The sequence below is a fragment of the Chelonia mydas genome, chromosome 17, assembly GCF_015237465.2.
Source record: "Chelonia mydas isolate rCheMyd1 chromosome 17, rCheMyd1.pri.v2, whole genome shotgun sequence".
NCBI lineage: Eukaryota > Metazoa > Chordata > Testudines > Cheloniidae > Chelonia > Chelonia mydas.
In genome coordinates this window covers 10026943-10053205 of record NC_051257.2, presented here as the reverse complement: position 1 = coordinate 10053205, position 26263 = coordinate 10026943, and the positions used below count along the sequence as shown (strand labels likewise).

Here is a 26263-nt window from a genome sequence, read left to right as displayed (position 1 = left end):
AGGAGAAATTCTAGCCAAAAGGATCTTTTTTGGGTGGAAAATGATGAAACCTGAAAAAGCAGGGCATTCTAATAAAAATGCCTAAGTATAGTGTCAGTCTTGCAATGGTATAATACAAGCCTTTGTTTTTTTAACACTGACAAAGCGATCACTAACCTTGGACTCTTGCAGTACCATCACAATTGTCCTTGATCATGTATCATCTCTGTAAGTGCTTGTTCTGTCACTCTGGAGGAGGGGAGTGCTACAGATGAAAAATGAATCTCCTGATGATCTAGTGCAGCTGGGTTCTTTTTGAGCTTCTTGGTAGATGGAAAGAATTCTTGGCCAACTGAGTAGTTGAGAGTTTGGTGTTTTTAAATTCTCTATATTGGTGTTTCAAATCAACCTGCTCTCAGAGGTTTCTGTCCTATATGTACTGCTGTTTTAAAACACCAGAACTCCTTGTGTCCTAGTATTTAGTTTCCCACACTGCCATGCAAGCTACCTGCGTTTGATTTCCATTCATGGTTTCTCACTCCTTTAGTGCATTCTCTCCTTATGGAGGAGTGAGTGCCTCTGTGTTGCTCAGCAACGAATTACTGGAGATATAGATGGGCTTCCTTCCAGTCCTCTGCTGGAGGGATGGTGCTGGACAATAGAGAGGTGTTCAGAGGACAATCAAAGGAAAAATCAACTATATACCATCTGCCAGATCATCCCTTGCTCAGTAAAAGGGCCAGGGAAGATACCACTATATGGTTCTTCTTGTGGAGAAGCTGGTTCTTCTTTCCAAGCTGTTTCTTGGGAGAATCAGTCGGAGTCCAGCTGTCTGTAACATTTAATGGCTGATCTGTGGTTTTAAATCCCCCCACACACATTCCCATACGCACCCCTGTGCTCTTAAAATAAGACAATACTCATTGGTTTCAGAAAGCTTGAGAACAAAACACACACACACACACAGAGCTTTTGTTTATGGATCTTCTGCTTCCCAGTTTCCCTTTAAATTGGAAGCCATCTACCAGGGGAGAAAGAGAGAGATGGAGCTGTGGTCTGAGCACAGGACTGGGAGACTGGACTCTGGAATTCTAATCGCAGCTCTGACGCTGTCACTTAGCCTCTTTGCCTCAGTTTCCCCATCTATAAAATGAGAATAATAATACTAATTAACTACCTTACAGGAGCTTGGAGAGGATTCAACAGTTAATACTTTGTAGAGCACTTGGAGGAGGCAGAGTACTGTGCTGAGTATTATTATTAGGTATGTTTTTGTGAGCTCACGCGCTGAGTGGTACAAAAGTTCCTTTGTTACTGTATTTCAGTCCATACACAAACTGAAACCCTACATGTTTTGCTGAGGGGAGAAGAACTGCAGAGGGCAAACAGTCTCCTGTGAACACAGTCAGGCAAGGCCATTATCTGGTGAGAGGGGATCAGATGAGACTGTGCAAAGTGTCACACGTAAAGCACGTCTCTACTTCAGGACAGGAAGCGCCTAATGGGACCATATCCTGATGGAAACAGCAAGGCAGCCTGGAAGGAGGAAGTGTTCCTTTGTAAAGGACGTTGCTCTAAGCAAAGGATTTGAACATTCAGGTTCTGAGACCCCGGGCCAAACTTGGGGAACATGCATCTCTCCATAACTTGGCAGACAATTTAATCTTCATCCCAGTTGTGAGCCCCTGAAAACTCCTTACTCCCCAAGTCTTAGCTTTGTCTTCTCTGACAGTTTCCATTAGGAGTGACAGCTAGGGAAAGTGGGTCAGATTGCAGTTAAAAACCTGCCGCTGTCCCAGATACACGTGCAGCCGCTTTAACAAAATATCAGACCTAGAAAAAGAAGAATTCAGTGTATTTGTATTAATTCCTTTATCAAAACATCATTCCTTGTAAATTTCGCTCGTCATTATCTGTGGTCTGATATTCTTTTCCCTGCTCAGTCTAGTCTTGTTTTCTAAGTCTATTGCAGATCCAGCAGACAAGATCAGGTGAGATGGGAGAGTATCTATAATTGGATCCTATTTTTAAAAATTCGCAGTTGCTGTAGGTGATGACTGTTATTTGTGTTGCTGTACCACCTGGAGGCCAGGTCCCATTGTGAGAGGCATGATAATAACAATTCTTCTTTTAGCAACGTTGTGTGCCAGGAGGGCAGTTGGAAGATGCTCTGCATGGCTGAGGGTGCATAGGCAAGAAGATCCAGGAGAGGTGGGGTTTGGATATCACTGTGCCCTTCCAGGTGCATTAGCTGGCAACCCAGTGCAGACCCAGTGAATTCTCAGCTATGGAGAGGCAGATGCTTTGTCTGAAACGACCTCTAGATGATGCTAAAAGAATCAGGATGAAATTCACCTCTGACCTACTTAAGCCCTACTGTGTGGGAGATGCAAGTACAGCAGGATCTTTGCAACCCCTGCATTCTGCAAGTAGGACTCTGCGTCGGCCCCAGTGCCTGGAACGGATAGGGAACGCTCTTGAGTCAGCTTTTCACCCTGGGGGAGGGGGTAGGCCCTTGCTGCAAACTAAAGCCGATTCCGTGCCCTAAGAGCAGAAACTCCTGAGGAGGGAGGGTGTCCGCAGTGACTAGGCTTCCAGCTGGAGGGGAATCCATTGTGATGTACAGGGATCAGCTGGTGCCCAGAGGTTTCATTTCCACCCCCAGCTCTGTCTCTGGTGAATGCAACTCCAGTGCCTGATTTTGGGGGCTGGGTGGTGCGAAGCGGGCTGAGTTAGTGTTTGTAAAAGGCAAAGAAAGCCTCGGATGGGTGGGACTAAAGCAAAGGGAAAGATCCTGATCATACTGATTTATGAATAAGAACGCCTTGTCTGGCATTAGGCTACACGGCCATGGTGAGTGCAGAATGCATCTTGACATGTGCAGCCTCTCTGGCATGGCTGCTTATCTGAGCGCTCTGGGAGAGCTTCCTCTTGGAGAGCCCCGCCGTGCATGTACGTGCGTGCACCAGTGTCAGGAGAGCTGTTTGCACAAGCCCTAAAAGGAATGTGTAGCTACAGCGAGTGGCTGTTGTGAGCTGGCACCCGGTCAAGTCATTTCCCAGTAGAGGGAGGGGACTCAGGCTGCTGACATGTGGAGCTCTGCTTCTAAGGGGGGGGCGGAGGTGGCGGTGGATGGTTGGAGAAAGGGATGGGCCTGGAGCATTGCCATGCAGACAGCCTGTTTTCCAAGGGGCGGTCCCAGAGCCATGTGAGCTACGGGGGAGTGGATTACTGAGCAAGCATCAGCCCGCGATCTCTGACCTCGGCAGCTCAGAGAGTGTCTAGTAACTGTTGCTAGGGGGCCGCTTTCCTTTTGGTAATTAAATGTGTGTAGCTAATTAAACCCAAGTAGCTGCGCTGCCTCACCTGGCTGGGATTCTTCGCTCACAGGAGGAAAGGAAACAAAACCCGAGTCGGGATGCTGGTGACGTACGAGATATGGGGTTCAGAGACTGCGGAACGATTTTCGAAAGCTACGCGGCTCCGTGTTCTCCTTTCACGCCCCACGCCACGTGGAGAATCACGTGGGGATGTCTTTGGAGGGAGATTATGTGTGGAGAGCAGTAGCAGGTCTTGTGTGCGCATATAGGTTTATGAGGATTTTATTGGCAGGCTTTTTCCTTTTCATTTCTCCCTTGCTTACATTGCAAGGCGACAACTCCTACTCAGCTCACATGGGGGCTGTTCCAGTGTAGGAATCTTTTTACAGCTGAGAATGGGAACATGTGTCTTCCCTCAGTCTTCTCCACTACCTGAGAAATCAGAACACAGCTACCTTGGAAATCAGAACACAGCTACCTTGGATTGTGTTGCATAGTTTTGTAATATACCCGCCACGACCCGATGAGAAGCTGCAGAACAATAGGCTTTAAAATAAACGTATGGATTTTAAGCCACTGCAGCCTTATATGGATTTAAACTAGGTCTCCTGAGATTAGAGATCGGAGCTGTAATACAGTCAAGAGCTCTGACCCCTCTATTCCCCATTTAGAGTAGCCACAGAACATCTGATTTGCCTGCGTTTTATTGTCCCAGTGCCTGCCATTGCTGCTATAAGATGTCAGTGATTTCCATTATATATCTCTGGGATTAGGGGGTATTCTAGTATAATTTGCCCGTTTAAAAAAATATTAAAAATTCTCCCCTTGGAGTGAAAATATTAACTTGTAAAAGATTGTTTACATTGGACTAAATCCAGCTGTGGCATAAAGTGAGGGCAACCCCATTTAAGTCAGTTCCCCCCCTTACACCAAGGATGAATTTGGCCAATTAGTATAAATGAGTTGGGTTCAGTCTTAGGATTGTTGCTTTGTTTGCTTCAGAGGGGAAAAAAGACAACCAGTAATTTCTGTGGTTCACTAATATAATTTTGACTCAGCTTTTCTGTAAGAAGGAAGCAGGAGACACCTCAGTTCATTGTTTTGGTATCTAACAAATTAAGAGCCCCCATCTTAATCCCCCTAGAGCCAAGCAAGCACTGAGGGTTTCTCAAATAAATCTTGAGTCAGCTGACCTTCAGGATTGTTAAAGTGTATGGGGTCATATCCTACTGGGAGACACACTGATAGAACTGGGGTCTAGGTGCCTGTATTCTGAAGATCACAGGGCTGATCCTGCATGAGGAAGATCAGTGGAAGCTTTGCCTTAGACTTCAGCGCATTCTGGATGTGAGTGGGGAGAAACAGCCACGATGAGCTATGTGAAAATCTCTTTGGGTAACATTTTCAAAAGCACCTTTGTGACTTAGACTTCTAAGTTCCTGTCCCTTTTGAAAACGGGATTTCTGCTCCTGGGGCCTTGAAAATGGGACTTGGGCACTTTTGCTGATTTTACTCATTTCCTCTCTTTCGGGCCCATAATCAGGGCTAAAGGCCTCTCCTTATTCACAGCCAGCACTGACGTAGAATGCAGTTGTAATTAGCCACCTAGAGCTGGAAGAGTCTTTACCCCATTTGCAGTACCCTGTGCCTCACTGCTGGCTTAAGGCTTCAGAAAATGGAAACATCTGTCAAGATCAGCTATTGTTTTCTTTCTTTCTTTCTTTCTTTCTTTCTGTCTTTCTGTCTTTCTGTCTTTCTTTCTTTCTGTCTTTCTGTCTTTCTTTCTTTCTGTCTTTCTTAAAATTGGTCACTATCTGATGCATTAACTTTACATGTATAGTCCACTGTAATAAAACGAGGTTCCATAGTGGTGCTTTGTTTGCTACACCTTTGTGTATCAGGAAGACTGCATTGACATGCATCTTTTTCCTTCTCTGGTGATCAATATATTGAAGGGTTCCAATACTCCGTTTGTGGGTGCTAGCAGAAAAGGACAGCGTATGTTTTCTTTCTTACTTGACTTCAGTATTCCCCTGTGATGCAAGGTATTGCTGGCTTTTATCCATCCCTCCTCTATTAGTCGCTCTTTTTCAGGTGGTGCTGCTCTTCAGAATGCCCATGTCTCCCTCAGAATAGGAAGCGCAATCTGCCATCCTGTTTGGAGATATTTTGGTACATTAATGTTTTAGGGTCTGGCATAAAGCCAGAACAAGTGAGTTCGACGGAGGTGTTGGGATAGGGAGCGTTTATTTGCCCGTCCCAAGCCACAGAGCATCCGTGGTATGGTACCACCATGGTAACCCTGTCCGCAGCCACCAGGCTGCCCTTCCCCAGATTTTGGGCAGCAGATCACTGTAGTTACAGATTCATTGGCCACATCCCTTCAGTGGCCAAACCACAGCTCTCAGGCCTCCTCCTGCACAGCAGTGCAAAGAGAGCTATGCCCGTTCCACCTCCTTTGCACCCTTTCCATAGCCCTGCTTCTGGATTTGATCATGAATCTCTTTAAATAGTTCTAGGAGAGGTGAACTGAGGCTGAAGTCAGGAACCGAGAGTGACTCCTATTGCTCGGAAGGCAGGTTACAGCACAGAAGAAACAAGGGACTCCCTCAGACTGGGATAGAGGAGGGGAGTGGAAGGAGTATTCAAGCTCATGCTGCTGCTTTGGCGGAATGCCCCTACTAGGGCTCTGAACTGGCTGCTTTGCTGCTTCATCAGCTTATGTTTCATACATTTTGTATGTGCTCTGCATCCGTGATTCATTTGCCGATGTCCTTAAGAGAGCCTCTTTGCATGTCAGCATTTGCCACGCACGTACAGTCAGAGTGTTCTGGCATGGAGCTTAGGAAGTCAGCAGGGTGGAAGCACTGTGCTGGGAAGGACCTGACTTTCACATTCCACAGGAATCAGATCCACAGGAATCAGATTCGTTTCTTGGGTCTTAATTTCTGAGTTTTGTTGGGGGGGATGTAGAATGAAGTGTCTGGTTTGTTTGAAACAAAAAACACTTAACGAACTTAGACTCGTTCAAGAGGCCGGGTTATATTTGCAAAGTGGTTTTATGGGAGAAAACATGTATACGGTTATTTTTCTTCTTCTTTCCATTGATAATCATTCCTCCTCTCTTCCCTGCCACAGGCTATGACCCCCACAGATCAAATCTGAGATTTAGATAATGGAGAATGCAAACTGCTCGGAGTTTTCAGCAGCGGTTGTGCCTTGCATTCTAATGGGTTCCAAACTGTGCACATGCAGAATTCACTTAAATGCAGCCATGTTTGGGAGACAGCAACACTCAGATGGGTAAACAAGCCATAGAACATGTCGGGGAGGGGGAAATGTGGATGTGGGGCAAACCCTTTCTCTTATGAAAAGTGGAGTGGGATCTTTAGTATTCATTGAGACCAGATGTGATCTTGGTTTTCTAAAGGCCTCATCTGAAAGACCCTGTATAGGGTGAACTCCATGGAATATGAAATATCTGCCTTGGAACGACTGAGTTTATCCTGCGGGGATTTGGATCTGTCATTTTGGGGAGTCTAGGTATTTGAAAACTGAGAGCAAAATTTGAACCACTGTGTCCTTGAAGCAAAGACCTTCCATATGAGACCGCTGCCCGGGCAGGTCAAAGTGTCTGACTGACCCATATATTCCAGTGTCTCTTCTATAATCTGTCTCACCTTGCTGCTGTCATCTCTTCTGTGGACCCATCCAAAGCGGAATATGGACCAGAGAAAGATGGAGTTCCAGAGGGTCTGACTTACATAGCAGAATCAATTTACTTGACAAATCAGGGCTCTGGCTGCAAGTCATTTCACTGTTGAATGCTTAGGACCTGATCCTGAGAGGCGCTGAGCACTCAAAACTCCCACTGGAGTTAAAGAGAGTTGTAGGTGCTCAGCACTTCTCTGGATCAGAGAGAGCCCATTAGAGAGCCCATTTTTCTACCATTAAACAGGGATGAGTCTCAGGAAGCCTGCTCTGTTACCTAGTTGATTTGGATCACCTACTTGGTACTAGAATCAGCCACTAAGGACTTTTCTCCATGTCTCATGCACAGCATTGCAGAGTTTGCCAGGTGGATTATGGGATTTTTTTCACATTGCTCTGAAGCATTCAGCAGAACCCACTACCAGAGACATGGTGCTGACCTTGGCAGACTATAAGTTCACTGTAATGTGGCAAATCTTACATTTCTAAGAGCATGGTTTCATGAGCTTTGCAGGCAACTGTTAGTGTTTGTCAAGGAGGGGAGGAAGCAGTATTTAGAAGTTTCTTGCACAATAAATTGTGTTGTGTGCTTCTCCTTATTACATCAACTGGCCCAGTGCCACCTATTCTAGATTGCAATTAACACGATTCCCACAAGTTTTGTTTGACAAATCCAGTAAGTTTTATGATCTAAACTATATACAGAAACAAAAGCATCACCAAACAAATGGTAGGTGAGATTATTACAACGTGAGCCACAATTTGCCTTGGCTACTGCAACATAGATTATGCTGCTCTGTTAATTGGTGCTGTTGTCCTACGGTAAGGGACCAATTTTGCAAAGTCATGAGTGGTCAATGCATCTCATGACTGGGACCTACATTTTCAGCAGGACTTTCTGTTGAGAACAGTGGTCACTGTGTTTTTCGGTAATGAACAGTCCCTTGCTGGGTATGTAAAGGCTAAGCAGATCATAGCTCCATATAGATATTAAGCTCTGGGTCAAGATTTTCAACAGTGATTAGTTGTTGGGTTTTTGTGTGTGTGTTTTGTGTCCGTTTTTGGTGCCCAACATCAGACAGCTTAAAGGGGTCTGATTTTTAGAGGGGGCAGCTCAGCATTTTCTGAGAATCAGGCCCCTTGAAGGCATCTTAGATTGGGCACCCAAAACCTGAAGGACATGAAATCACTAAGTCACTTTTGAAATTCTTGGCCTTAGCCCTATAATTAAATACAGAAGATTTCAGTGATAATAAGGTACACTGCAGAAATATATTCTGCTTAAACAGAAGCAGAAAGAAAGTCAGTGGAAGGATCTCTCTCTCTCTCTCTCAATCCTTCCCTCCCTTTTTTAGGTAAAATCCTCTTGTTGGGGTATTTTTGTTGGTTTGTTGTTCTTGGATTTTTTGGCCTGATTGGTTGATAAGCTTGCTTGTGATAAGTCTTATGGGGTTTTTTTGGTTTGGTTTTTATAGAGGGGGCATGTTAGTAGCTGTGGATGTTAGTGATGGGGTGTCGTCCTTGGTATGGTGGAAAACCCTTTTTGAAGAGGAAGGTTTTGCAGCTTTCTCTAAAGACAGTTAGACCCTGGAGTCTCCCTGTGTCCTTTGGAAGTTCGTTCCATGGCTGGCTCCCTTCAACCGAGAACGCTTTGTCCCCATGTCTCAGGCACTGCGTCATGGATTTTGTGATCTGCATTGTTCAAGAGAGCCACAACTGCCTTGACAGTTCAGAGATCAAAATTAGGCCTTTACTGTCGCTGCGGGTTATTCCTAGCCTAGGATTTTGTAATTTGAGGGGATGTAGGCCACAGTTGCCGCCGTTTATTTTGGTGTAAGGCTATTAAGACTTTCCAAAGGAGAAATAACTATTAAATCACACACACACACACACACACACACACACACCCTATTTACTCAGACCAGTGGCTATACTGGGCTAAATTCAGACCTAATGCAAGCAGGTGCAGTTCTACTGATGTCTATGGAGTTGCATTTACTTATATCTGATTTGATTTAGGCCCATTAATCACTTCATTTCTGGTGCTGTGCTCAGACACTGGGATCAGCACTATTCCTAGTATGGGGGAGATTCCATAGGATTGACCAAGCAGAGCGTTCTGTTTTTTATGGTTGTCACCAGCCCTCTCACTTACTGTGCGGATTAGAAGGTGTAGCCTTGACTGGAAACTAGTGATAAAGTGAAGACAACTGGCAGAAGCTAGGAATGGGCGACAGGGGATGGATCACTTGATGATTACATGTTCTGTTCATTCCCTCTGAAGCACCTGGCATTGGCCACTGTTGGAAGACAGGACACTGGGCTAGATGGACCTTTGGTCTGACCCACTATGTTCGTTCTTATGTTCTAATGACAAAGGCAGCGGGCGTGTCCTAGTTACAGTGGGTCACATTTTTATTTGTATTTCTTCCATTGCTTTCTTCATCCTGTCCTTAGACTTTAAAGAGAAAGGAGAAGGAATATGAACACGAGATGGAGCGGCTGGCAAGGGAGAAGATTGCTACCCAGCAGCGACTGGCCGAACTGAAGAACGAATTGAGCCAGTGGATGGACATCCTGGAAATTGACAGGATTATTCGACAGACAGTTCAGCCAGAGGATGACCAGGCATCTACCTCGACTGCATCAGGTACCATTAGCTTCTCTGTTATTGCTGTGGCATTGCCTGGTGCTAGTTTTGACCTTGAAACCATGTGAAACAACTTGAGTTTCCTCTCAGCTTCATCCCAGACCTATAAATGTGATGGTAAGCGATGGAATCTCCTTTCAGGGTCATTAAGACTTTTGACTAAACCAGCCAGTGTTTTGGTTTTGTAACAGAACTTGGAAGCGCACAAGTTTCAGCTGGTGAAAAGCTCCATTTTAGCCCGGTCCACGCTAGCAGAAATATTCTTCCCAGCACAGTTTAACACTATCAGCCAAATTGCTTTCACAGCCAGGTAGCTGCATCCACACTGCCTTTCTAAGGACCATTGTTGCATCCGACCATGTGAACAATGTTTTCCAAATGCTGCTGGAGGATTCAAATATGGTTGTGGGACGTGTTTATGTGTTACAGAATAGTATGTGTTTGCAAACCCTGCTTATCTAGTTTTAAATTGTGCAAAGTGCACTAGGTATTTCAGGCCTCTCCTGGAGGAATCTGGAGATGGAATTGAATGGGATTTTTTCATGCCCATTAACAGGTGGGTAATCGTACATCCAGTGTTGAAATCAGGCTTAAAGCAGAGTGGCCTGGTGATGAGAACACAGAATCGGGAACGAGATGACCTGAGTTCTAGTCACACCAGTTTGGCCCAGGTTTTTGTCCTCCATTTTTGGGGGCCCAGCTTCACAGCCCAGTGCTTGATTTTCAGAGTGCAGAGCACTGGAAGCTCTTGCGGACTTCCTCTGGAGCTGTGGGTGCTTGGCACTTCTGGAAATCAGGCACAAAGTTTCTTGGGTTCGGAATCCGAAATCAGAGAGCACATATGTAAAAGTTGTCCTCAGCTTGTCACACGGGGCGGGGGGGAATCATTCTTGTCCACCTCCGTAGCACAGTGATGGTCTTGCATGAGAGGTTCTGTGTACGTACAAAGTGTTATTATTTGCAAGTGCTGTTTTGCACACTAAAATCTGCATGTTGGATGTCCTACATTGTGAGACTCAGCTCCCCGCATTCAAAACCCAGTTGTAATGTAAGGCCAGCGCTCATCCCTGCTTGTTAGAACTGAGCGAATAGAAAGCAACAGGTGTATTTGCACTGAAATCTCAGGGTTTTTTCTGCCATGTAGAGAAGAGCCTTTAGAAGGGCACTGAATGGAAGAAGACGTCACCAGTGCTTTTGAACAGTTTAATGAGCCTCACCGTTGTTTGAAAAGGACCCATGATGAAAAGTAAAGGGTTGTTAATGGCGGCAAAACGTTTTCACACACATTTGCCCTGTAACGAGTTTATCAGTAAGATAGATGGGGCCATGCTTTTGGCTCGACTTGTGATCTGCCATGTGAAGAATAGCCAGTTCAAGGGCACGCTTTGGCCGAGATTAGCACTCTGTAACCGTTTGTATCAGTCCCTTCAAACAGTAATGGAATCCGCTTGTGACTACAGGCAGTTGATACAGCAGCAGCCGGACAGGGAAAACCGGAGCTTACCAGTGCTGTCCAGGTTCTTGTACTATGCCCGTCACCATGGTGTCTGAGCACCAACAGACTCATAATTTAGGCTGATGGAAATGAGGAACGATATCAGCCATCTGCAGGGAAGGCTCTCTTAAAGGGTTGGGAAGAGGGAAAGGTCTTCCCTAGTTCTCCCAAGCCACCGCATCTTTCAAAATATGTAATTGCCACTACATTACTCACTTTAGAATGAGCAATGCAAAGTACCACGCTCAAGGTCCCGGTCTCACGGGGGTCCCCACAGTCCTGCACTGACTCAGCAGTTCACTGGCTGGACCAATCTCCCTTTTCCGTAGCCAGAGGGTAAGGAAACTAGCTGCCATATTTCCCCATCTCAGCTTCCTTCCTGATCTGAGACGAGAGGTGCAAATGGATGAAATGACTTGGCGGAAAGTAAAAAGAAGAGTCCCAATTAGCAAGGTCTCTCTAGGACAAGAAAACTCCCCAGGTTAGGATTTGGCCTAGTCCTATAACCCTGGGGCATGCAGACTTCCATCTGTTTCCCATGCAGCCTCTCTGTATAACCTCCCCTGAGCACCTGTGAAGCTGAGACGGAATCCACCCCTTGTAAAGAGAGGACCGAGTACTGTCCCTGCCGCCATCATGGGAGGCAACTCTCCCTGTCTGATTTCTCTCCCCCCTGCCTGGCATCTTCAGGGCACCACTCTCAATTGGGGCGTCTCACTTTTCTAAGGCTGGCTTTGCCCTGCTGTGAGCATCCCCCTCTTGACAATCGAGTGGGAGTGGGGAGAAGTTGGCTGCAAGGGTTGGTCGAGCCTATGTTCAAAGGAAGACGTTGAACTTGAGTGTAGTTGGGTTACCTTCATGCTTTCGAGTGATAACTCTGTGCTACAGGTATAATCGGTTCCTCCCTTCGTGCCCTGGAGGTGAGGCTGGATAGTCAGGCTCATCCTCGGCTGTTCTGTTTACCCCAGTTTCTTCCTTTCTTTTTTTCCAGAAGGCGAAGACAACATTGACGAAGACATGGAAGATGACAGGCCCATGAACTCCTTACCAAAACTAACCCAGCGCCAGCACCCCGAGCTACTGAAAGCTGTCCCTCCAAATGCTGCTTCGCACCACCCGGCCGTCTTGCCTCAGCACCTGCCTCTACATCAGAAACAAACCCCGCCCCATGCGCCGCCTCCCCTCCAGACCCAGGCACTGGTCCAGCCGCAGGCGATCGTGCCCGCACAGACTCACATTGTGGCGGCCTCGACGGTGCAATCGACTGTTATCGCCCACACCGCCACCACCCACGCGTCAGTCATCCAGACTGTCAACCATGTGATTCAGGGTCCACAGACCAAGCACATCGCTCACATTGCACCTTCCACGTCCAGCCCCGTGCAACTCACCACTGCTGCTCAGCCTATCGGCCACATCACTGTGCACCAGGCAACCATAAATCGCATGACCCACCTCGGCCAGCAGTTACCCATTTATCCTCAGCCAGTGGCCGTCAGCCAGCCGGTCGTGAGCCACATCGCTCACACGATTTCTCACCAGCAAGTGAATGGAACCACAAACCTAGGCCAGCAAACGGTGATGGCCAAACCTGCTGTAGGAACCCAAGTTGTCCACCATCAACAGTTAGTTGGGCAAACAGTGCTAAACCCGGTAACTATGGTCACCATGCCATCATTCCCTGTGAGCACGCTGAAGCTGGCCTAGAACAGGAAGCCCACTGGCAAAGTCTTTGGCAGGCCACCTTTCCTGAAACTCCATACATTCCAACCACGTCCGATTCCAAGGGAGAAAAGTGCAGGAACTCTGTGAACAGGGGAAGAGTGACACAGCTAAGGTTGGGACTGCCAAGTCCATCCTTAATCTTTTAATAACCAACCTGGAAGTGGTAATGAGAAACGGGGCTTCTCTGCACTTGAATTTCGCGAATCAGAGAAAACTTTAATGACAGTTGTTCATAGTGATTTTTTTTCCTTTTACGTGTAATCAGTGGAATATGAATATGATGTTCTGAAGACTTTAATTTTCCCCTTTCATGTGTTGCTTCTTTGTAGAATAAAAAAGGCTGATGTCTTTATTGAGACATTGCGTAGAATGGGAAAAAAATCATAGAAGTCTATATTTATATGTATATGTATCTGCCCAAAGCTACATATATATAAATAAATATAACAGTGGAGAAGGCCTTTGGCAAGGTTGATTGTTTGCAGGATTTTTAGATAACTTAAATGTTAATTTTTGGAGGAAGAAAGCAGAGTGTCCTCTTTAAAAAAAAAAAAAGAAACTTTAAAGACAGATGGTTTAGTGGACCAGAGTACAAATATTTGATGACAAATTTAAAAAAAAAAACATGTTAAAGGTATTTCCCTTCAGTATATTACATTTCAGTAAACCATCTGAAATCACTGTGACTTGTTATGGCATTTAAAGGAAATTCTCTGTCCTGTTTAATAAAAGGAAAAAGAATACACAACCGGACTTCATTTGTTGGGATTTCATAAATGACTCCATTTTCACAGCTTTGTCAAAGGAAAATTTCACATTTGTTATTTTCATGGTTTAAAAATGTTTTGTTTTGGGTTTGTTTTTGTTGCGAATGCAATAATGGATTTCACAGACCGCTCTGTGCACGGCTCTATCTATTTCAAGATGCCTCACCCCAGGCCCATTCCCTAAAAGGATTCTGACAGAAGCCGTTATTTAGAACTAGTGGCTTTGCAATATACTTCTTCAGTTGGGTGGAATGGAACCTGGGACAAGAAAGCCGCCAAAAATGAGGTTGATTTGTGGTGGTTTTTCCCTGAACGTGACCACGTTTTAGTGCAGGATAGTGAACGGATTAGAAAATGGATAAATGTGCATGTGACATGCTCCAAAGGGTGAGAGCTTTGAAAAAAAAAATAAAATGAAATGGACTTTAATTTTGTATAGGATAACAGTATATTCCAGTAAATCAGTATATAGAACCTGACAGTGTGTCTTACAAAATACAGTGAAATCTGCCTAAAGAGCAACCCCCTTCTTATCTGAAGTGACTACTTTAAAGCATCCCAAGGTTTCTGGTATAATTTGTTCCGTCTTTTGTGGCTGCTGAACCAGAGCCCATTGAGGTCAGTGGCAAATTTCCCATTGACTTCAATGAGACACAGATTTTCTACAGGTACTTGCCATTCTCTTCAGTGGTTGCTTAAGACATGTTTAATTATCTGTTGTTTGAATCTTCTGTTCCTTGTCCCACTTCCCATGTCGTGCTATTGCTAATGTTCTCCTTTTTCCTTTTTCTTTTTTGATCTGTAATTCTGATGCAGACAAAACTCCCACTGCAGTGAGGGGAAGTTTTGTGTGTGTCAGGGCCAGGGGACGGTGGTCCCTATGCAGACATCTGTCCTTTCTTATCATGTTACTGTCTGGAAATGGCTAGTAGCGGGAGTAAAGGTGCAATTAACTCAACCTCCTTCGGAAGTGACACCAACCCAGATTAGGATGTAAGGCGTGCGTTGACTAGTCAAGGGATTGGATACCTTCACCACCCTAGCCACTTCGTGTGCAAATTTGTTTCTGAGTTGAGATCTTCCCCAGGAAATGGATCCTTTTGACTGTATTTGTCCAAAACTCCCATTCACTTCAGTGGGATTTTCACCAGAGTAAGGACCGCAGGATGTGACTCTCCGGCATCATCAGTGTCAGGTAGTTGCCATACAGTCATTCAAGTTTAATTCGAAAATCTACCCCTGCCCCACACTACAGTTGGAACTGTTGGGAGGAGTGGTTGCTGCTAACACCGTTTCCCTTGCCCATGTAGACAAGGGTATTTCTCCTACGAATTGTGATAGGCCTGTGTTTATAAAACCTTGCGTGAAGTGAGGAGCACAGTTATCAGGGGAAATAATCCCTGTTCACAATGGCATGAGCGCTTAGCACACTGTCAGTTACAGAGCAGTCAGATTTTAAAGCGAATTAGGCCCTATCCCCAAACCACCTTTTTACAGAGTTATTCCTAGTCACTACTAATGTACTGTTAACATTGTGGAGATAACAGAATCGCTACAGGGTTATTTGCTCCTTTATACATTCAGATGCTTTCTCGCTAAGGTTGTATTTCTTGTGTGAGTTGGAGCCTTTGATGGACCTCAGCAGAGATCTAGAGTTAGCCAGCAGGACAGTGACTTTTCATCAGAGAGCCTCGAAGGCATGGAATATGTGTGGCAGGGTTGCCTGCCTGTTTAGGAATAACTGTGTGGCTTTGTCTCTTGTAGCTATCGAGGAGCAAAGGGGGAATAGAGCTCTCACCTGCCCTTTGCACAAGTCCAATTGATGGATCTCTAAAGGATAACAAAAGCAAAACAGGGAAGTCCCAATTCTTGCCGACGACGTTTTTCAAAAGACAAGAGGCTCCGATCCAGGGGCTAGAGCTCATTTGCACATGGCGACTGCGATGACCCAGCTACAAATTGCCAGCTAGGACAAATGTGGCTAGTGAGTGCCTAGTTGAGGACACCCTGTGGGTCCAATCACCACAGGACTGGACCCTCAATTATCGATATTTGCAGGAAATACAATAATTGCACGTGCAACTTTGGGTGCTCCTGCACGCATGTTTTTGCATATGGATCTGCTCTCTCTGTGTTGGAAAATATGGCCCAGGAGGGACGCCTGAGAGCCTTTCGTAAAACCCCCTGGATAACGAACAGTGAAATAGCCACACAGTTACTCCTAACAACACTGACCCTCCAGTCAGAGTTTTCTCTAGTGAAAAGTGTTGGAGGTGAAAAGGAGGTGCTGCTTTCATTTTACACAGGGGAGTACATTTTCTTGTGGGTTCTTTAATGGCTTTTATTGCGTGGGTGTGTCATCTTGCCAGCCTTCAAATCTTTTTCTCCTTCTCTCTGTAGATTAAGATGTGGTGGTGACCGTAGGCGTGATGATGGGGTAACATCCCCGTTTCAATTCCTGTAATTTAGTTCTGCCGGAGGTCCCTTTCAGTGATGTTAACAAGTAAGGCTCCTCCCATCTGGCCAGACCTGAGCCAGTCAACTCACCTGGGGCTATGTCTATGTTAGCACTTTTGTCGGCAAAACTTTTGTTGGTCAAGGGTGTGAAAAAACACCCTACTTGGTGTGGACTGGTGTGGACAGCGGATACAACTGTGCTGTTGTAAGATCTGTAGTGTAGACATAGCCTGGACATCCTGGACCAACCCCATACTCATTCACGTTCTCCATGACAACCCGAAATATCTGTTTTGTTGGGTTCTGGTTTTTTCCAAATCAACGATTTTCTTTCTGTCCTAGGGTGGGAATCCCAACCCTGACTCTTCTGCCATCAACTCTGCCATTCCCATTGAAAAACTTCAGAGTTACTCAAATGCTTCTTAGAAATCAAGTTCAGTACTGTATCACAAGGGGCACTTTAGAAATGTCTCTCCTCCTCTGAGATGTGTGTTTTCCCTATGGAGAAAGCTATATATAAATAAATATATATCTATATATCTATATCTGTACACTTTGGGCTTCAGAAGATCAATATGTCCCAAAATAAATAAACAAATAAATATGAAGTTTACAAGAAATCTCTTCTGTTGTTGAATAATAGTAGTTACTGGTAATCCTACCACAGAGAAGGCAGTAAAAGTGGGCAGACTGCTGCTGTCGTTTAAGACCTGATTCAAAGCCCATGGAAGTCAGGGGAAAGGTTTTCATTGACTTCAGTGGTCTTTGGATCAAGCACTTGAACTGCAGGGTTTCCTGACACGGCAGCCTGTAAACAAGCCCTGGTGCACGTGTAACACTATGTCCAGTGGAGGATGTACTCCAAGATAGGGTACTGAGAACAAGCAATCGGAGGGTCGGTCAGTTTCACTCTCTTGTTTCAAGCTAATTTCTAAAACTAACCTGCTGTATGGGCTACATCTAAACGCTGTCCAGCAGGAATAAAAACAAACTAGCTTTAAAAAAATCACGTGCTCAAAAAAAAAAAAAAAATCTTGTAGCGGACACATTAATTATGGGGCATGATCCTGACCTCACATAGATGTAAATCCAGAGTGGAGCTCAACCAGTCTGAGATTAGAATCTGGTCCCATTTTCCAGCCTTGTGCACCTTGCATAATCCCTTATACTTGTGCCAAGTAGGTGTAAAGTGTTCCCATTTTGGTTTGTACACTCTGCACTCCCATTGCGCAGGGCTGAATGACGATACACCGAGCAAAACATTGAAGAATCAGGCCCACTGGTGCTTGACGCCCTGTGATTCATGATAGCAAACACACACACAGAGTACCTGTTCTTAAAGGCATTGCTGTTGTCCAAGCTGGTTCTGGACAGGCCCTGATTTCTCCCTTTCATAACCTACAAATTGCTGGGGCTTTTAAAAACAGATCAAAGCTGCATCTGTAGCTTTAAAATAATAATAATAAATAATAATCACTTTTACCTGATGTCAAACTTAAAAAAAAAGAAGGATAGTGGCTGGAATTTTTAAAGGCTAAGTCACGTAGAAGCAGAAGTCCTAATCGCTTTCAGTAGGACGTCTGCTCCTAAGTCACTTAGGCACTTGTGAAAAAAGCACCCAGGATACACAGAATGTAGTGTGTGCATTGGGGAATTGTGTTGGCTGCAAAATATCTTTCATTTACTCAGATTGGAGTGGGGGGCTTAATTCTGCCACCTTCAGTGGAGTAGCACTTTCTCATGCACGTAGCTCCACAGATATCGATGGCAGTGTTAGGATAAGCATTGCTCAGTGTGGGTAAAGGTGGTGGAATCAGTCTCCGTAGAAAAGCTTTCCTCGTCAGTTCATGAATTCAGAGCTCATGAACTTGAGTTACTAAAATTTTGTTGGTTCTTGGTAATTTATGGCCAGATCCTGAAGTCTTGACTCACGGCTTTTTCAGAGAAAACTCAATAAAGGCCGAGAAGAGACATCAAGATTTAGGACCTGATCACGCTGCCAGTTGTACTTAATACCACTCAAGCTCCTGGTAATAATGGCTATGCCTGGGAGCACAGCAGCCTTCGGCTCTGCTCCGGCGCCAGATGGAGCGCAGACAAACTGCTGCATCCAGATGGAGTGCTCCAAGTGGGACCAGCAACCCGCCTGCACGTTGTCAATTGCACGATCAGGGCGTCCGTGTGCTTCAGACGGGAGTGTGATGAGTGCAGCCTTTACATCAAAGTTTCCAACGTGAAAACCTGCACTACTATATGAAACTAAAAGAACTCGTTTTAGATGAAGCTAAGTCAGACCATTTGCTTTAACGTTCCTTTTTAAACCAGGCCTTTTTTCCTCTTCTGTTGAATTTGTAAGCAGACCGAGCAAGAGAAGGAATTTTAATGACTAACAATCTGCAGGGCAGGTAGTGTCTGTTTTTTTGAGCCTGGCTTTTGAACATATTAGGTAGATTTGAAAGCTAGTTGTGACCAAAAAGTTTCTTGTACATTTTACTATAATATAAACAAAGATAATCATAACTTACAAAGGCTTTTATGAAGACCACCCATATAGAAGGAATCAAGTACAGCATTTGTGTTTTCCAACTGGCCCCTAAAGTGATTAAGATGAGGCTTTGGTTTTGGCGTGGGAAATTATCTGCTTAATCATAACCCGTCCCCTTTCTATGTCCGGCATTCAGTCTGCAATTAAATCCTCTCTTTGCTCCATCATTGGCGATTTCATTTCTCCAAAGCAATAAACCCACAGCAGGGGAATACAGCAGTTGTTCACTGTCCATTTGGGACCTAGTATTTCCCTACGACGATGTGAGAGTTTGAAGTGCTCAAGGAGTGCCAGACTGGGGCCCTTAACAATACTAAGGGACACCTGCAGGGACAATAATTGGAGTATAAACTCCGTATTCCAGTTGAATTACAGTACAGAGGGGAAAAGACTGGCGATATAGCTACGTAATCGTGTGTATTTCTCTCTTCATACACACGTGAGCTGTGTGTGCCGACCTAAGGTGTGTACATATACACAGATGGGACCGAACCAAAACCTCAAATCTAAACACTCTCAAACTTTGGGGGAAATCAGATCTGGACCCCAAATTTTGTGTCCAGGCCTCATTTTGAGTGTGTGCATGTGTGTATGTGTATTGCTGTGTTCTAATTAAATGCAGGCTATCCGATGAAAAATACTAAATTCTCTGTGGTAAGACTTTAGTCTGATAATGGAAAATGCTAAATAAAACCACGTACTGCTGTTAGCAGCTGCAGGCCACCAGGTTATATTAGTCCATCATTGAAATCCAAATGTTTGAAGAGCCTTAAATCTTCCTTGAAGGGAAATGTAAATTGGGAAGAAAACAGAGCTCTTTGGGGGCCGTTTTTTGTTTGTTTGGCTACAAGGGTCTTGTTGGGTGGGAAGGGAAAAACCAGTAGCATATTATTCTAGTTATTCAGGGTTTGATTCTGCATCATTCAAGCCAGTGGGAGTTTTGCCATTGTCCCCAGTAAAAGCAGGATCAAGCTTGCATAGTGCAGGGACAAAGGGAGGTTAATTCTTATTTTTTCTTTTTCTTTTCTCTTTCCCCCACCATAGAATCTGATGGAAACGATATTCCATCTGCAATGTTTCTGCTTCCTACTTGTGTACAATTTATCCAGGTGGATTGGTGGGAAACTTAACAACCAGTTATGATTTAGTTTATTATTGTGTCAGAAAAATAGCAGGTCCAAAGATCAGACGGGCTGTTGGATTCTAGTGTTGGCCTATTTGTCTTTCTGTTGTTGTGTTTGGGGGGGGATTTTTGTATTAAAAGTGGCCTTTCGTAACAAAAATAAAAATAAATAAAATAAAATGCCTTTGAGTGGGTTAGATGGAGGCGAGACCGTATTGCTGCTTTTGTCGCTGTTGGTGTGATTGTCTGTTTGCACGCCTGTTTATAAACGTAGAGAAGTTCAAGCAAAGATTTTATTGTGTCTCTGATTTTTTGTATGTAGCCTGTGTCTCTTTTGGACTGATCTGCATCCTGAGTGAATTTTTTGCATTTAAAAAAAAAAAAAGTGTGACAATTGTTTCGGGTGTGGAGGGGCGGGAAAGGGGGATTTGAAGAACATCACCGTGTGTGTATGGGGATTTGGAGGGGGGTTGGGCAGGGAAAAGACTTAATTTGCCTCGTGTGAAAAAGATACATTTGATGTTTGTTTGTTTTTTCCCCTCTTGCTTTCTGTGATGTATATTAAGAAGGGTATTGAATAAAGGTAAACATTTCTTAGCTGGGTTACTGTGAGGTGCTGAAGGTCTCATCCAGAGCCCAAGGAGGTCAATGGAAGTCTTTCCATCAACGGCAGTGGGCTTTGGGTCCGACCCAGAAGGCCCCAATTCAGCACTCCCTTTCTATTCAGTAAAAGCACGTAAGCACCTGCTTAGGTCCCAGTGACTTTCATGGGAGTTAAGCGTGTACTTAAGTGCTTTGCTGAATAGGGATGGATTTAATCACATAGGTAAATACTTTGCTCAGGTGGGATGCCTTAACTCTCTTGTCGTCAAGGGGAGTTGAAGGTGCTTAGCAGCTGCTCACCCCTTTCATGGTCAGGCCCCCTTAGACTCTTCTAGAGTAACCAGTTACCATCGTAACCTTTTTATATTTATTTTTAAAGGACAGTGGAATTATAAAAGGAAAACCCCAATATTTTGGACCTGCTTTCAGACTCTCAGTGTTGGTGCAGATTAAAATTGATTCCAACACTTTTTATTTTTAGATTTCTTCGTTAGTCAAAATATCATCTGTCGGGAGCAGACAATCGGAGCTAAGAAAGAGGTCGTCTTTTATAAATGTATTATTTTGAGAGTTCTTTCCTCTTCGTGGCTTTGTTTCTCCTCCTCTGTTTTATAGTTGTTGTTTTTTTAAGAAGTCCCAAACTTGAAGAGCCAACAAGATACCAGCACAAACACAGACTCATTTGCCAGGATCAGAGACGTGTAATCATGGGCAGTGGTTCAGGTGGATGTTCTTTTTCTCATTAAAGTGACTTGAAAATGTTGATCCTTTTCTGAACTCTAATTCTGGATTTCTACACCAGGTTGCAAAAAATATCTTTGGCCTGATTCTCGTTTACCTGCAGGGCTAGTCACACTGTTCGGGCAGTGACAAGGGTCCTTAGAGTCGTCGTTAGTTACATTTATGCCCAGTTTATGCTGCTGGAGTGGTGTTAAGGGACTTCAGTGTAAATCAGAATAAATTCCATTAATCTGACCCCTTTCCTGGTGCTAATTACATTGTGAAATAGCATTTTTGGTGCTCTCCAGAATGTCCCAACTTCTTTCAGAGTGGCAGGCTGCATTACACAGGAAACCTACTAATACTTTTGCTTCCAGGTAAGCATGCTGACCCTCGTCCACCTCCTGCCTAACCATTGCCATCCTGTACTTTGGTACCTTTCTTGATTCCTCACGCATCATGCTTTTCTTGTTCAGAAAGGCTGTAAACAATCAGTTCTCTCGACCAGGCTGCATAACACACACACACACGTGCTCAAACCAAAACATAAAGTATCACGGGCCCGATCCTGCAAGGTGCTGAGTGCACTTGTCGATGGGACAGCTCCCACGAGTAAAGGTTTCAGGATTTGGCCTGTACATGCACAGAAGAACTGATATGGACTCCTTACAGACACAATTACTACATTCCTGATTCAACAAAGCACTTAAACATGGGTTTAAATTTTATGCATGTGAGTGGTTCCATTGACTTCTATGGGACTATTCTCAGATGTGCTGAAGTGTTTTGCTAGATCAGGGCCTAGGGTGGGAGTGGAAAATCAAACCGTCCCATTCCCACACTTAAGTCTTCTAAAGAAACCTTCTTTCTATATAGATAGAGATACAAATGTCTATGTCTAGATATCTATAGATAGATCATTTAAGCACCTTTGTGGCTAAAAGTATTTACCTTTATCAGCTCTGAGATCTTTTCATTCGGAATCCTTCTATTAAAGGCATTGGTTATAAATGCAAAGTTACTTCCAATGCTTGCCAGTGATTCAGTGGCAAGTAACCCTATTGTCCTTCTATTGAGCATCACAGGAAAGCCAAGCAATCTGAAACCAATCACACTGGGCAAATGCTGTCTTTGTTTACAGTGCGGACTTGTCACTGTGTTATCAATTTATTGAAATATTAAATATTGAAAAACCTAGACTGTAAAGATTTTTATGTGTTTGGATACATCTGCTCTGTGAAAAAAAAACTAATTTTGTACATATTGTATTTTTACTATTCAGCTGTATTATATTGGCTCTTCATGCTCCAGAATTTAGGTATCAGACATGAATAATATCCATGTAATAAGCACTTGCCTGAAATAAAATATAAAACTGAAATAAACATGCACTGAAACCTGAAAAAGAATTTTGCATCTTCATCCTTGTGCTTTATATACGGATGCTCCAATTTATTTATAATTTCCCAATAATAACAATGACATTTGATTCCCCATCTGGCAAATATGCATTATCGGGCTTCATGCTTGGGACTATTGATGGAAGTAACCACTATAGCCACTGGTATGAGTTTGCAAGATCAGGTCTTTGCTTTTCCCCCAATGTATTGATATTTAATCTAGAAGCTATTCTCCCTAGTCTCCAGAATATGGTACATGCATCAAAACTGGAAAGAGAGGCAAACAGACATAAGCCTTTTTCAATCATCAGCATTCCTCAGAGAAGGCCAAATTTTATTATAGGTTGAAAGCACAAATGAGAAGTCCTGGCCCCTCTGAAATCAGTGGGATCAAATCAATGGGGTCACAATCACCTAACTTGTAAATAAGCAGCGAGGGTCTTTCAGTCGTTTTTTTGGGAAGCGCTGCTGGCTTAGGGACTCATCTTCCCGCTGCCGGCTTCAGGTGAAAAGCAGCTGCTGACCAAGCTATGTTCTTTTTCTGGCCGGTAGTTTGCGTCACCGATTCCCCCTACTGCAATCACCCATCTTGATTGAGGGGCAGACTTGATTTGATCACTGAAATTCCTCTGCCCAGTTAGAGCTGCAGTACTAGATCAAGGTTAATAATGTAAATGAATCCAATGCACAGGATCCCGACCTCTGGCTGAATGCACCATGCTTATCCTGGAAAAGATTTTGATTTCTCCATGGGCCAGAGATCCGGCTGCTCAAGATATTTGGACGTCTAAGTCAATGGAAATTAGGCACCCTACGTGGGGCAGAATCTACACTGGTTTTGCCATAGACCTCAAAGGGGCCAAAAATGTGACCTTCGGACTTTAAGGCCCATCCTATTGGAACTCAGACTAAACAATTGCCATAATTAGGGATCACTGTTACCAAGGTCCTAGAATATTTTTTCTAACTGGTGTCAAAAGAATATTTTTTGCCTTACAGCTGTGTTGTTAAAGTCTCCCCAAGGCTATTCCCCTCCCAGGTAATTTAGAGTAGGGTGTCATAACATGATTATAAGCCACAAAAGTTCTGCCCACATGAGCCAGTGAATCCAGGCTAGGCCCCGGCTGCAGAATGTAACAGTTTCCAGCATGGTTTTTACTAGAGTGTTAAGGGCCTAATCCAGTGAAGTTCTGAGCAGCTACAGTAAGGTGCCCATAGGGACAGATCTTCAGCTGCCATTGGCCATTGCAGTCAAGGATCTGCCCCGTAGATTCCAGTGAGATGGGAAAGCGGTTAAGTACTGGCAGGATTAGGCCAAAAACTTCCATTCCCTCCAACACATCCTCAAGAAACTAAAAAAGGAAAAACCGATCCAATGTATATTCTAGTGCGGCTGCATTCCCGTCGTACGCCTTATTGAATGTGAGCAAATAAAGGGGGAGGGAGAAAGACTTTAGAGTTATGACTCTTTCAAGGCTTGCCCCCAACCGTTGTATGTGGGGCACTGCCGTGTTTTACCCCAGAGCTGGTTTCTTTAGTGCCTTTCATCAGCGGGCGAAGTGGCCCATACTTACCAGTTCTGGGTTTGCGAGAACAGGCGCTAGTTAAATGCAAGGCATTATTATTTATTGTACAAGCGTCCCATGATAATGAGATTAATTAATCTTATCCCTAGGCACTTTACAGTTCTTAAACCAAAACTGCAAATCTCTAACCAACAGCATCCTATTCTGTTCGGCGTCACTAGGATGGTATAGTGCAGCCTCAGAACAGCGTCCTTGGGTTTCATTTCTGACTGAGTTGCTTATCAGGAGAGAGTGAAATCTCAGCAGCCTTGTGCCGAGGAAGTAACTGGTCCTCAAAGGGAGATAATAGGAAGTATACACACCCCTTAGCAAACTCACTCGTTGGGGCTGCAGATAAGGCATATCTAGGTAAGAGGGAGCTCAGTGCCCTCTGCTGGCAGAACTGACAAAAAGTTACTCTCGAGACCCGGTGGGCGAGGTAGTGTCTTTTATTGACTGAACTTCAGTTAGTTTGAGCTTACACAGACCAGAAGAAGAGCTCTGTGTTGCTCGAAAGCTTGTCTCGTCCAGTAGAAGATATTACCTCGCCCACGTGGTCTCTCTGACACCCTGGGATCCACACGGCTGCAACAACCCTGCGTGCAGAAAGCGACTGTAGTCCATAGACACGAAGCTTCCTAAGACGTGTAGGGTTTACTCCCAGGCATCAGCACAGCCAGAGGGGAGAAGATGTTTGCAGGCTCAGGCCATGGATCATGAGTGAAGTGGAAATGTGGGCTGGCTAAAGTCCCATTGCTTAGCGCAGGTTTGAGAGATCTCCTGCTGCAAGGAAGCTTATCAAGACAGAAGGCTGAAGATTTGTGTCTCTGTTCTCTAGCCTTTAGGCCCGTCACTGTACCAGGAACTGCACCGGTATAAGGCAGGGGATAGGCAGTGCCTTTTGCATGTGTGACTATGTGCGTGGATGGAAACAGGCAGAGACGCTCGCTCGCTTTGATTTTCCGCTCTGTACCGTCTCAGCTCAGCATGGTAATGGACATTCAAAGGGGAGGGACACCTCAGGTATTGTAAATGCTGGAGAGCCAGGGACAGCGTCTCTGTGCCTTGAGCAGCACTGAGGATAGACAGCACAAGCCTGGAATACAGGCTTCCCCAGGCTGCCCCCAGTCTGCAGGCGCTGCCACCAGGGATGAGAGACCAGCTCGGGCTCCTGAATCCTCTGCCCCTCTGCTGAGAAGGCTGCCAGCTAGTGCCACGTGTGGCCGTAGGTTTTGTGATGTGGATGTGGCCGCTGAGAACTAAATTTAGGCCACCGAATTCATGGCACCGACTGCACTCAAATGGCAACTCACCAGCTCCCGGAAGAAACAAGGCTCTGCAGTATAGCGCTACGTGCCGTGTCTCTGACTTCAGGAGCCGCTGTTAGGTCAAGGGCCGGCCCTGGCAAATGCTGCTTTGTAAGCACCTTAAGAATGGCGTGTTCTCTCCTTGTTCCCTGACTTGCACTCCTGGGTGGGATTACTGGAGGCCCCTGTGATGCACGCAGCGAGGACAGGGCCCAAAAGCAACAGAATGTTGCTGAGGGTTTTCCAGACCTGCTGCCTTCCTGCTGCCCTGTCTTTGGCCAGCTGCACCTCAAAGAGAAGGTGTTCAACTAAACACTCAGGGTGTGAGGCAGCCCAGCCGCTTGATGCATGTAGATTGGTGCAGGCTGTGAGCACTGTAACGAGTGTGGCTAGCAGCTGTGTCACTTGCAACAGCAAGCCCTGTTTGATCAGGTTGGAAGGAGGAAAGAGAAACTTGAGGGTGGATTCCCAAAACTAGGCTGTGCTCTGGCTGATTCCAGACACCCCAGACTTGCTAACCTGCAGCTTTAGCGCTCAGTTTCATCTACACGCTCTACAGGTAACAAACTTCAGTGCAGCCTCCTGTCTGGGCCTCTCTCCACTGGAGTCTGGGGTGAAATGACTTCTCAGCTCTCATCTTCTTCGCTGGATTTTGGATCTTCTGGAGTACCTTGTTTTCAAAGGCTTATTTTGGGGCTCTGCTCATCCAAGGATCCTGGATACCATGGCAGAGGGACAGCAGACTGGGAGGAGAATGACTGTGAGTTAAACACTTTCTTTATTTTATTTTTAAAGAGCCCTGGGCAAATGACTATAGCCTGCTCTGGGACTAGGTCACTGGGTCTGTGCTCTGTTTTAAAGCCAGTGGTTTGTGTGTATTTGTCCTTTCGCAGTAT

The 26263-nt window shown here is 44.9% G+C and overlaps 1 protein-coding gene across 2 annotated transcripts in view; it reads left to right on the top strand.

Annotated features, from left to right (window-relative positions):
- MNT (MAX network transcriptional repressor) overlaps positions 1-22501 on the top strand; it is a 76144-nt gene extending 53643 nt beyond the window's left edge. For both annotated transcript variants that reach the window (XM_007057596.4, XM_037880363.2), the window contains 2 exons: positions 9468-9660; positions 12147-22501. In XM_007057596.4, coding sequence (XP_007057658.2) covers positions 9468-9660; positions 12147-12862 — 909 coding nt within the window. In that variant the 3' untranslated portion in view covers positions 12863-22501. The remainder of the gene's footprint in view (positions 1-9467; positions 9661-12146) is intronic.
- Positions 22502-26263: the final 3762 nt, after the last annotated feature.